At 38.1% G+C, this 13,438-nt stretch overlaps 1 protein-coding gene across 3 annotated transcripts in view; it reads right to left on the bottom strand.

The window, feature by feature from the left end:
• IFTAP (intraflagellar transport associated protein) overlaps positions 1–13,438 on the bottom strand; it is a 58,810-nt gene that overhangs the window by 29,503 nt on the left and 15,869 nt on the right. For all 3 annotated transcript variants that reach the window (XM_014568093.2, XM_006195146.3, XM_032488482.1), the window contains one exon: positions 10,773–10,928. In XM_014568093.2, coding sequence (XP_014423579.2) covers positions 10,773–10,905 — 133 coding nt within the window. In that variant the 5' untranslated portion in view covers positions 10,906–10,928. The remainder of the gene's footprint in view (positions 1–10,772; positions 10,929–13,438) is intronic.

Raw genomic sequence — 13,438 nt, 5'->3', positions numbered from 1 at the left:
ATTTGTGTCTTTTTCTTAGATGCCACATATAAGTGATATTATATGGTATTTTTCTTTCTCTTTCTGGCTTACTTCACTTTGAATGACAATCTCCATGTTGCTGCAAATGGCATTATTTTATTATTTTTATGGCTGAGTAGTATTCCATTGTACAAATATACCACAACTTCTTTATCCAGTCATTTGTCAATGGACATTTATGTTGTTTTCATGTCTTGGCTATTGTAAATAGTGCTGTTATGAACACTGGAGTGCATGTATCTTTTCAAATTAGAGTACCCTCCGGATATATGTCCAGGAGTGGGATTGCTGGATCATATGGTAAGTCTATTTTTAGTTTTCTGAGGAATCTCCATACTATTTTCCATACTGGCTGCACCAAACTACATTCCCATGTGGTCCCTCTTTTAAATCATAGTTACCCTAATCATAAAACTTTATGCTTCAGTAAATTTTTTAAACTTACCAAGTACCTTCATGTATGAATTATATAGCATATATATAATATATATTACATATAATGCAAATTATATAAAATATATAATAATATAAAATTATTGGAGGGTCATTTCCTAGCAGTACATGCAGTAAGATGCCTTCATAGCCCAGGTGGTCTCCCAAGTCTCTTCCCTCTGTACTTGCTAATGGCAGTTCTTCTGGCAAGAATAGAAGTAGATATACTTCCCTGTGATTGGGTAACTTTGGTTTATAAACACATGTGCTATAATCCTTCAGACTTGAGATATACAGTGAACTGAAGCCCACCCTAAAATTCTGTAAGCTATTATATCCTAGCCTCTGTATCAGAGATTAGCAAGATCACAGTAAAATTATTCCTAGAACCTGTCATGCTTTTTCACTGTCAAAGCACCTTTGATAATATAAAATGGTGAAATGATACAAAAAGTTATATTTAAACTAAAATAATTGTTCTTACCCTTTGGGTGAAAAGTATGGACTATTTCATGAAAGCTATGGAATTTATTTCTAGAGAAATGCAGTATATAGAAAAGCATAGAATTTTGAGGAATTCATCCATCTTCCTATACCCTTCCTTAATCTCGGTTAGGGTGTGTCTCTCAAAACTGGTCTCAAGGTCAAGGCTCCCGGGCTGCTTACTAGAACTACTAAATCAGAGTTTGGGGATTATTTCCCTGGGAACCTGCATTTTAATAAGCATCTCCCTAGCTGATCTTTACATATACTTAAGGTAGGAGTCCCAAGCAAAGATCCATGGAGTAGAATCTAAAAATTTAAAATTAAAAAGAAGTTTCTGATATTTTATCTTTGTCAAAGCACATTAACACCTTTGCCTGAAGGTTATGTGTAGACATACTATTTAGTCCATCCACCAGAGGCCAGTGTAGGATTACTCCCTGCATTGTATAGTCTTACACTGTACAATACACACTGCACACAGATGCTACACAATACCTACCACACATAGTTGGTTTTAATGACATCAAGGATTAGAGTATGGATGACTAACACTGTGGACAGTATTTTACATTTTTTATATTGTATAATCAAGATTTCTTTAATATTTAACCTTGATGTTCCTCTTTTAAATCATAAATAGTCCCCATAGTCATAAAACATCGCACTTGAGTAAATCTTTAAAACCTACCAAGTACCTTCATGTATATTTTATCTGATTCTCACCATAACCATATAAGACACACCAAGCAGACAGAAGTACCTCTGATTTACAGATTCAGAGAAAGTCAGTGGCAGGTCTGCAGTCTCAAAGAATTAATAAATGCCTGGACCAGGTCTTCTGACTTCAAGGCTAGAACAGCATTGTTTCCATCACACTGGCCCTGCCCACAACAACATAAGAAATCTAAGGGCAATATGCCAAATTCTTCATAAAACTAAATCCCACCAACCTAAGTAACTTCTCTGCGCCCTCAGATCATGCCTGGCTGCCTGCTACACAAGGACGTATCTACTTAAGACAACGTCTTTTGCCCACATAGGTTGGAGAAAGTTGGAGTCTTTTTTTTTTTCTTCCCCCTTTATAAATAAATGCTTCTTAGGAGTTTTCAAACTTTATGAGACAGAATAACCTCTTCTGCACAAATTTGTAATAATATAGGACTCGGACTTTGGCGTCTGAGAGCAATGCAAGAACAGACTTAAATTATACATGTCTTTCACACGCCCTCCATTTTTCCAGAGTACTTCTACGACACCCTTTGAATAGAAAACAAGCTTTGAAGTAAAACAAGAAAAAGTCTAAAAATTCACTTTTCTAATCATTCTTACTGCTCTTTTCTTAACTCATGTAGTGTTTATTCAGTCTAAAATTGAGACCCCCCCAAGACCAAAGGCGCTGTTCTGGATACTGTTTTATCAGCACTGTGTAAAGGGTACTTAGCACAGGCCTTCCTGACAACCTGTAACTGTACGATGAACAAGCACAGAGACCGCTCTGTGCCTTCACACGTCTGGAGCGTGTGGGACACCCAGCACGCAGAAATAAACAAGAACAACACATCGTTCATTGTGCATTCCCAGATTCTAGTTCAATGCCTGAATTACAGCAGGAACGACCTCAACGTGAGCAAGAAGAACTGGATTGACACTACAATACCCAGGACTAGATGACTGGCTACAAGTCACACGAAGCATAATTTGGAGAAGGTGGAAAACAAGAGAAAGTGGTACTTGATTCATAGTCCCTTTTTTAAAACAAGCGATTCGCACACTACAAACACTACCGCAACAGCAGGCTAAGTCTGGAAAGCATGTGAACATGGAATAATGGTCCTCGCTGTGCTTGAGGGGCTGCGAGAAGAGTGAGCCACCTGGAGTCACGTCACTCCATCCCACCTGGAACGAAGCCAGATAGGAAGGAAAACACACACACACAAATCTCATACTAGACAGACTGTGGTTTGATTTTCATACAAGGAAGATACAAGTTTGGTTAACATAGTTTCCTGTTTGTATCCCTTTGGGTTTAGCTGACCATTTCAAAGAAAATATTATTGTTCCATGGCTGAAAGAACATTTTGCTAAAACCATCCAGATGTGAATACGTGCCCATTCACTGAATCAGAGGACACAGTTTTATGACCACCTAAGTCTAGTAATTAACTCTTTCCATTAAGTATAACAACACATTGACAACAACGAGTATAAATAATGTCACACGTTAAAGAGGAATGCATACAAAACAAATGTGCATGCTCTTCATATTGTTTAAATTGGCTACTTAAAGGTTGATAGTGATCAACCTGAAAGTTTCTTTGGCTATGAGTAATTCTTTGCTGGGGTTTTGTAAAAGTTCAAAATTCCATTTGCCAAAGAAAGTTCACCTCTCTAATTTATATATACATATAAAATATACTATATAACAAATATGTGTGTGTTGAGAAGCTATAAAGAGAGAAATAAAATGATTCATTTATTTGGACATAAACCTAATTTAAAAACTTCTCATAATATCTTACTTTACTGAGAAAACATACTAGAAAAATATTTATTGTAACAAAATACTAAGCATTAAAAACTGTGGAAAATTAATTTAATGATTATAATTCAAAATGTTGTAAATACTTAAATACATTTTCTTTCCTTATCCAATTACACCTAAAACACAGCAGACACAGAAAACAAATGACTCTTTATGGCCCAGATATTCATGAGTAGAATAAATACGAATTGTAACAACTGCAGCTAAAGATTTATGCTAGCACATCTAAAACAAAATGGCTCGATCAGCTCAAAAATCCATCATAATTTGAGGAGGGGGAATTCCTTCTGCAACTGAACCAGCGGTTTTCTGTGTTTCATAATTTGTCAATGTGTCCCCTAAGTGCAGTGATTTAGTGATGACAAAAGAAATAGAGAAACAAATGAAAATGGCTTAATTACAGTTTGCAGATGTTCCCCCAAAGAGAAAGAACAGGTTAAACCACTGAGGCTGATTCTTCCATAGAACTCTGCTATAAATTAGTTCACTTCATTCAATACTTTTTTCCCTCCCTCAGTGTTCTATGTGATATTTGATGTTATGTAGTGATAAAGAAGTCACATTTAGATAGCTACTAAATTTATGATCAGTATAAAACTGTGAACTTTTTTCCTTCTCCTTTTATTCTTTTTAGCAATACGCCCCCCAATCAATCAATCAATCAATCAATATTACTGCTTCTTTATTCTCTCTCTTGGGATGTCAGATTAATTAAGCTGGGGCTTTTCTTCATCGCCTAGTTACTTTTATTAGCAAGTCCTCATATGACGCCTTCTACAAATTTCTCTTGAAGTTAACATCCCAGGGGCCTACGTCTTAAGTTAAAGCAAGTTTACTGCTACTTGCTGTGTTATTTTCAATAGTGCACTTTACTGTTAAACTCACATTTGCAAAAGTGCTTCCCGAGTTGCCTTTTTTTTCTCAATGGGGGTAACGTAAAAAAGGAAACAGAAAGAAGCTGCAAATGGCGTGTGAACTAAAAACACCACTCAATATTCAGTAGGGAATTAAATGACTGATAACAACAACGCAGAAAATGCAGCTTAAGTGCCACCTGGAAGCACAGAGCTGGTCAGTTCGTTTCCAACTTCCGCGGGCGGGCAATCTGCCAGTTGCAAGGGTATCAAAACAATGCTAGCCTGCTGGTCTCCATCTAACACTCAACAAAAAACAACTGCAAAAGGCCACACAGCAAGGATTCTTTTTTGCTGTTGTGTTTTCTGTTATGAGAGAAGGCTGTCTTTATGCTCGACTGAAATTCCTTTCCTGCTCTGAAATTGGTAAGAAGGCCAGCTGCTTTCTATATTTTTCTCTGCGGTATTTTTCTAAAGATTTTTAAATTCCTTCCTCAGATGGGGAAAAAACTCTTTGTCCCCCGTGCAAGTTTAAAGATGCATTCTAACATTCACATTTAAGATAGCTTTGGGGACCAAAATGATATGTCAACTTCCGAAGCGTGTTGTTTTATGTGCTGTCACTGGTTTCACTTTTAATTATATATTTTAGAAGTTGTCATGTGTGAGTGGTGTTATTCCTTTGGCTGAACTGACAACTCAAAATTTATCAGTCCAGAAGTGTAAACCAAATCCCAACCCAAGATTCTAAGCTCTTCACAGAACATACGCTCAATAAGGAAAAAAACAAAAGGCTCCTCAAACGAGAGATCTGAACAAGTCACTCGGCCTCGGTGGGCCTCTCCCAGGCAAGAGACTTGTGACTCATCTTTCTCCCTAATCCTCTGCCAGTCACCTGTTACCAAGTGCTGTCAATCCCTCACTTACACTGCAGTGTCCCATTGGCCCTGTTTCTTTTCCACTTGTTCCTCCACTGCCCCACTGGAGACCATACCACCATATATGTATTTCTGCCTGGCCTCCCAGCCAGTCTCCCTGACTCTAGTTGCTTCTCTTCTTCTTCGCCTCTACCTTTCAAAATCACTTGCAGTGTGTGTGCGTGTGTGTGTGTGTGTGTGTGTGTGTGCACATGCGTGCATGTGCTGAAATTCTACTGTGGCTCCCAATTAGCTAGTATATCAAGTCCAAACTTGGGGCATCACGTGGGCTCTTCTTGCTGTGCTTATCCACTAAACATGGATTCCTCTTTGGGGTTGGTCTCTATTTCTGCTGGTCTGTGTGCTCTTATCTTCTCTTTGTTTCATTTATTCAACAAATATGTGTTAACCGTCTACTTAGTCTACATTACCAGGCATTGCTTTAGACACTAGAATAACAATGGTGGAAAAAACCCACAAACCCACAAGCCACCAGCCTTCATGCAGCTCACAGTCTGGAGAAGGCAGAAGAACTACATTTGGAGGTGGCACACCCATTCCTAAGGCTTGTATTATCCATGTGCCAGTGACTCCCAGATCTCCAGACCTGCCCGATGCTGTAAGGAAGGCAGAAAAGCAAAATGGTTCAGGGTGTGGGATTTGCAGTCACGGTGACTAGGCCCACAATCCAGTTCTGTCACTAAGTAGTTACATGACCTTGGGCAAGTCTGTTAGGGCTGCCATAACAAAACGCCACAAGCTGAGTGGCTGCAACAACACAGATTTATTTTCTCACACTCCTGGAAGCTAGAAGTCAGGGATGAAGCAAGGTGTTGGCAGGTTTGGTTTCTCCTGAGACCTCTTCCCTCTGGCTGCCTTCTTGCCATGGCCTCCGTGGTCTTTCCTCTGTGTGCGTGTATCCCCCGTGTGTCTCTTTCTTCTCATGAGGACACCAGTCACACTGAGTTAGGACCCCACCCTCATGACCTCATTTAATCTTCATTACCTCCCAAAAGGCCCTGACTCCAAATACAGTTGCTTTGTGGGTTGGGGCCACAACAGATAAATTCTGAAGGGACACAATTTAGTCCATAATAGCAAGTTATTTAAACTTAAGCCTTGGTTTCCTCATCTGTAAGTTGAGAATAATAAATATAAAAATTAAAATGTAAAAAAGGAATTCACTAGGTTATCATAAAGATTAATTAAGATGATCCAGGTAAAGTGCTAAACATAATACCTATTACTTAATAAATGTTAGCTGCTTATCAATGAGGAGATCAAACTCTCTCACGATTACTAAGATTATTAAAACCTAAGAAAAACTGAAACCTCTTTAGAGGTTTCGAAACTAAGACTTTGGGACAAAGACCAGACCACCACCAGATCATTAAGTCACAGGCATGGCCATTTGTCCAGAACATTCAGATATACAATGTTCTACCTAAGGGGGGATTTAATTCTAATATTAACAAGTATGAAGGGAGAAAGGGAGGTTGAATTGACAGGAACTGTTTTTTCAAAGGTATGTTGAAAGAATAAAATGCTAAAAGCACAACGTATTGCAAGTGAAATGAGAATGGCATAAAGAAAACGAGGAGCGAAATTACAGATCAAAATCAGAAACAAAATCTTTGATCCAGACACACGAAAATAGGCCAAGGCAGACAACAAGCATGGCAGGGAAGAAAGAGAGAGAGCTGTTGTTACTGGTGGTACAGACGCGGGCAGAGTCCCTTGGGAAACTGGATCCTAGGTATTTTAAGAACAAAACGAGAGAATGAAAAACAAAGCCTTATTTAAGAGTTAATCATGAAATTACAGTAGCTTCAGTTCAATTTCCAAACTATTTTAAGCAGAAGTTAGGCAGCCTTAATGGAAATTAATCATTTAGCCTAAAGCACAAAATCAGAACAATAATGGTGGGGGGGGGGGAAGGTATGTGAGAGAGAGACTAGAGTACTTGAGAACATAAACCATATCTTAATTATTCTTGAACCCTCAGCATCTAAAACAAGAAAGTCTGACCATAACAAGACACTCAGTGAATTACTGAATGAATAAATGAATGAACGCATTCACAGAAAACCAGATAGACGTATTTACATCTGTGCTTTTGTAACCTAAAAAAAAAGACAGAAATATGAGACACGAAGGAAGAGGCATTTACTTCCTTTAGGCAGATATTCTAAAAAGGCCTATAAATTAATCATATTCACAAAGAAACTGAAATACCAAAGATTGAAAGTCAGCCTCTTATCTTTACCCACAATAATGTCAAAAATACAATAATGTCTTCACCAATAATGAATAAAACCAAAATCTGCATGCTGATTTTCTAATACAAGTCTTACAACTTGGTCTTAATTTTCTTGAATGAAGATACTATTGAGAATTCAATTATAACTGTCTGTTTAAAACTAATAATTAATATGCTCTTTAAACATTTTGATGAAACATTGGATTTATCATCAAATATACACCGTGATTTTAAAAACCAAAGCTACTTAAAAAAAACAACTGCAAAACACGTTCAACACAAAGGTACTGAAGTGAGAATTATGCTACAATATTAAGTTTCCAACTGGTTTCTAAGAGTCTGAAGCAGTAATGTGAATTTCTTCAATAAGGCTATAGTTTAATTTTTTCCAGGGAAATATTTTTAATAGGATTACTGACCCTTTTAATGCTCTTGGAAAGAAAATGAATCCCATAAGCATTCTGGCAGGTAACTAATATAAAAATAAATAGAACAGTCAATCAGTGGAAATGGAAATGTACTTGAGAAACTAAACTTTCTAAAAAAACGTACATAAGTATATGTGGTGATAACCACCTTAACAGAGAAAAGATTCCACTTCATATCAGCAAGACAACCAAACACACTATGAAATGAAGGGCTGGAAAGGAGAAAACTAAGAAATGGCTTTCACATCTTCCTTAAAACAGAATTAACCACATTCACTTTGATTGATTCTGTCAACTATCATTAGACTCTTAGGCTGACCCTAAGTCCTGCTTGGATTCTCAGAAGGCATTTAAATGTTTCAGGGGGGCAAAAAGGACACATACTGATTTAAGACATATTTTTGCACTCGCAACTCTTTGTGCTTTAGGAGGAATTTTTTCAGGTCATTAGTTTATAATGTGAACTGGCGCCTAGGGATATTTTGAAAGGAAAAAAAAACAGTGTGCTTGGAGATGCAGTTTATGTGACTTGCGTCATCATTTATTTCAGCTCAGTTTGGGGCCCAAAACTGACCTCAAAATGAAGTCATCACATCTGCAACAGTTTCTTTATTGGCATGCAACGATCATACAGAAATCTGAAAACAGTACAGACTCCCTATCCCAAAAACAAAAACAGAGTAATAACCTCCTTAAAATACCCAAGCCCCTGCGAGAAGTTCTTACTCTTTCAGAGTACAAAAATAAAGTCAGCCTTGAAAATAATATCCAAGATAATCTGAGCTATCAAAATGCCCTGGGCATACCAAAATGCATTAATTCCGCTGGTTTTACCCTTATTTCCACACCCTACGGCAGCCATTCATACCATCATGTTTGGGTCCAGAAAACAAGGAACTAAATCATTAGGCTCAGAGAAAGCAAACATCTTCCTAAACTCAGGATCACAGACCAAAAGATGATTTGGCCATTATCAAAATTAATTTGATCCATGTATCATACCAGAATAGATCATTCACAGCCCCAGATTAACTAGATACTTCCTAAATTCTCTATTTCCCTTAAGTGCAAACAAAACACATAACAATATCCCCACTACCCTGCACAATAAAAGAAACAGGTTAGAATCACTACCCTTCAGTATAACTGCCCTTCTTTTATATTTGTTAAGGACATGTGAACTAGGGCTTCAAATCATGAAGTCGAGTATCCTGAGATTGTCATGACCTCAAAGATTATGAAACTCCCTGTTCCCAATCTTGGGTACACATTAGAATTACCAGAGGAAGTTTTATAAAATCCCAATTCCCAGGCCCCAGTTGGGCCCTGGTCTTAAGATGCTCTGAAAGCTCCTCAGCTGAGTCCAGTGTGCAGCCAGGTCAACAGTCTCCCAAACGTGGATCAATGACCCAGAAAGGACTAAGGTTGAGAGCAAGACAGTGGCAATCTGAAGCACAACTCAGTGCCTCCAGGAGCCACTTAAGTGAAGGAAGCAGGCAAGGTACACACATGTTTTTAGAGTGTGGCAGAGACAGAGAGTGTGTCAAATTAGGGAGGTCACAGGGCAAGGGCTCCTAGCTCTAGCTGATACTGACAGCAGGGAAATAAGAGGCAACAGATCTGCTCACTTAATTAGGAAAAAAAAAAACCCACAAATCAAGATTTTTATGTAATATATCCCAACTTTTAAATGCTGGCTCAATAAAACAACAATACTGTATGAATTCTTCGATCAGCTCTAGTAGTTTGTGTGTGGACCTTTTAGGGTTTTCTATATATAGTATCATGTCATCTGCATAGAGTGACACTTTTACCTCTTCTTTCCCAATTTGGATCCCTTTTATTTCTCTCTCTTGCCTGATTGCTGTGGCTAGGACTTTCAAGACGATGTTGAATAGGAGTGGTAATAGTGGGCAGCCTTGTCTTGTCCCAGATTTTTGTGGGAAGCTTTTGAGTTTTTCACTGTTGAGTACTATGTAGGTTTGCCATATACAGCTTTTATTATGTTGAGATATGTTCCCTCTATACCCACTTTGGTGAGAGTTTTTATCATAAATGGGTGTTGAATTTTATCAATGCTTTTTCTGCATCTATTGAGATGATCATGTGGTTTTTGTCCTTTCTCTTGTTGATGTGATGTATTATATTGATTGATTTGTGTCTGTTGAACCACCCTTGTGTCCCTGGGATGAACCCCACTTGATCATGATGTATAATCTTTTTTATGTGCTGTTGGATTATATTTGCTTGTATTTTGGTGAGGATTTTTGCATCTATGTTCATCAGTGATATTGGCAACCAAACACATTACGAAACACACAACACAGGTTTGAGCTTTATGCTAAGAGTTTTACATGGATTATGTCAATTAACCCTCATCAACCTTTAAGACACTATTATTATTACCCATTTACTCAATGACCACAGCCCACACCAGAAAGTGGCAATGCCAGAATCCAAATGTGTATATGTGAATCCCTACCCTGTACTAGGTTATATTTCTTAAACGTTTTAAATATGTTTTGAAAAATCTCCACTCTCTGCACTTGTGTTTCTTCAAAAATACAATGACGGGACTGTACTAAATGATTTCTCACATCCTTTTTAGTTTTCAAATTCAGTGGCTCTGTCTCCGTAATACAGCTGTTGGTTGGATAAAAATGTTGGTGTTTACGTGCATCAGCTGCGAATGCCCTGGTGAGAATTACCTGATCAAACAAATGGAATGAACGGATGCTTATAAAATAGTCTTTCTGAAAAGACAGCAAAGACATAAAGTTATAACAAAATTCTTGATCTCTACCACTACAGAAAGTTTATTCTCCATTTTACCTTTTGAAAGATGAGGGAAAGTGCTCAGAAATTCTTCATATGTTTGTTCATGACAGTTAACAAATTTGTCCATGGCTTCTTCAATTAACCGATCTTCATCCATCATCTCCAATTCTGGTATCTGCACAGGCATTCCTATTCACAAGGCCACTTCATCTATGAGACAAAGAAAAACATGGGCTCCAGAGAGCTGTGCAGTACCAACCTCTCTTGAAAATACCCTAGAAGGGTAGGTGGAAGGATTCCAAAACCCCAAAAGGACAGATCAAGACAGTTACTAGAGCAATAAGCCCTAGTTCAAGAGACCAGACTTTTATTCATACCTCAACTGCTGAATTGTTAACTCTCACTTCATTTTTGCTTCAGTTTCCTTATTACCATCTTCTTAATTCACAGGAATTTTATCACAGTTACACAATTAGAAATTCAAAATCTTTCAAGGTGAGGTGAACTTCAAAGAGTAAATCAACCAACCACACACATCCAAAGACGACAACTTATTTGGCACTTACTGGGTACCAGGTACTATTCTGAGCACTTTAATGTTAATTTCACAACAATTCTAGCCCAGATCACAGAATAGGTAGAAGTGCTGTTTCTAGACATCTGATCCTAGAACCCATGCCCTTAAGCATCCTCACTGTTTCTCTATACATTGCATGACACACCCCTCCTTCCACACTGTTGTAGACTTGTGTGTGCTTCAACACACCCAGGGTCTGGGAACTCTGGAAGAAGCCTTTGGAGCCTTTGTTAAAGCCTCCTCCTAAAATTGGGTCTAAATCCATTTCCCTGTACCCTATCCCAACTGGTCCCTGAGCCTCGAGATGGGACTGAATAATTTTGATCTTTTCTATACATCATATCCTTCCAACTATTTGAACAAGCCTATTCTGTCCTTTCTCAATCTTCTCACTTCATTCACTTTAACAAAATTCCTTTTCAAAACCCAGCTCAGAATTCAGTTTCTCTCTGAAGGCTTTAGTTTTCCATCTCCCATCACCCCAGAAAAAGCAAATCATAGTTTCTCTCTGCTGCCCCTCTATCCTGTGTCTACTGTTCCGCTTATTATGTGGGGTTGGAAATGGCTGTGTACACTTCTGTGTCCTCTATTAGACTCAAAGCCTGAGAAAGGCAGTCTCCATACCTTTTTGTAGCTTAGGGTGTGGCACAGAGCTGGCTGTCCATCAGTTGTAAGCTAAAATTACTCATTTGAGCAGGTACTGTATTCAAATATTGCTGGAAGTTGGCAAAACACTCACCTAAACCTGCCCAACCCCTGTACCTGTACCTAATATGACATGGCTTCAAATCTTTTCACCCTCCTGATCCATCTACCTGGAAGCAACTTCACACTGCCTGCATCCCTTTAAAATATGCCATCCGGAAATGAAGACAAGACTCCAGAGAAGGTCTGGATACAATGAGACTTGACTAACTCACATTCTAAATATTGCACTCTTGCACTATGTGATCATATTCACATAGTGGCCCATTCACACTGTCAGTCCATTGAATACTCCACTAACTAAATGCTGGTCAGCTAAGACACAGTGCTTCAATCCTTGCACAGTTTGAACTTTGCTTTTAGTTGTGATATTTCATCTTGTTAAATTCCATTCATTCTGTGTGAAATATGATTCTTACATAGCTTTCAGAAAAATGACTATCTACAGAAAGCTGGAGAATAATTACAGCCTAAGTGGCCAGTGTAATTCATGGGGGATAATAGAAAGGAGGGTTTCTCCAATACCGTACAGCAAGAAGAGAAAGCACCATGGTTCTTCTGTATTTCCAAAATAAGAGTGAAAATCTGGTATCCGTTATTAACTTTATTTATTTGGTATTTACCAAAAAGCTCAGGAAAAGTAATGTATTCATAAGATGATACCCAAATTCATTTAGTGGCAATACCTGACCTGAATTAACATGAAAGTATTTATGGCTTTCATTTATTCGGTATGAATAGTGTAACTACGCATATGTTTCCCTGAAAAAAAAAAATGGGTGTGTTTTGAGGTGCTTTCCCAGACCCCACTGGAGATTTCCTGTAACATGTGGCATTTGCCCTGATTACGTTTATAAACTCCAAAAAATTCTGAAATCTGATACACATCTGACCCCAACGGTTTTAAATAGGAACTGTGAAGCTACAAGTACCTCCTAAGATTGTTATGAGGATTAAATGAGTACATATGGGGCCTCAAGAACTGCTGATGGTGGTTGGTGGTCATGAGGATGAGGATGAGGACAAGGATGGATCAGTCTTAGTGCTCTGTCTTTTGTCTACACAAAGACCTGTTTTGACTGTGACCCCTTTGACTCTGAAGGTACCAACGTTACCTACAGATCAATCAAGAGAATTCATGATGCATCACAACCTTAGATAATACATGATGTTGTAAAAGTCCAAGTGAAATAAAAAGCGCAGCTATGCACCTACTCAAAATGAAAGAAAATGTTTCAAGCTACTGGTACCTGAAAATTAGACATAGGAAAAGGCACCAGGTACAGTTTATGCAAATTTACCTGTAACACTGCCAGGCTTCAGCAATCCAAAGTTTAATATATTACGCCTGGAGTTGCTAGATCATAAATAAGGATAAATTCAAAGGTGGCTATTATTTCACCATCAGTAGGACATGTTCTTAATTACAAGAATGTCA

This window comes from Camelus ferus, chromosome 10, assembly GCF_009834535.1.
Source record: "Camelus ferus isolate YT-003-E chromosome 10, BCGSAC_Cfer_1.0, whole genome shotgun sequence".
NCBI lineage: Eukaryota > Metazoa > Chordata > Mammalia > Artiodactyla > Camelidae > Camelus > Camelus ferus.
The sequence above is the reverse complement of the archived record's forward strand: the minus strand, read 5'-3'. Positions and strand labels throughout refer to the sequence as shown.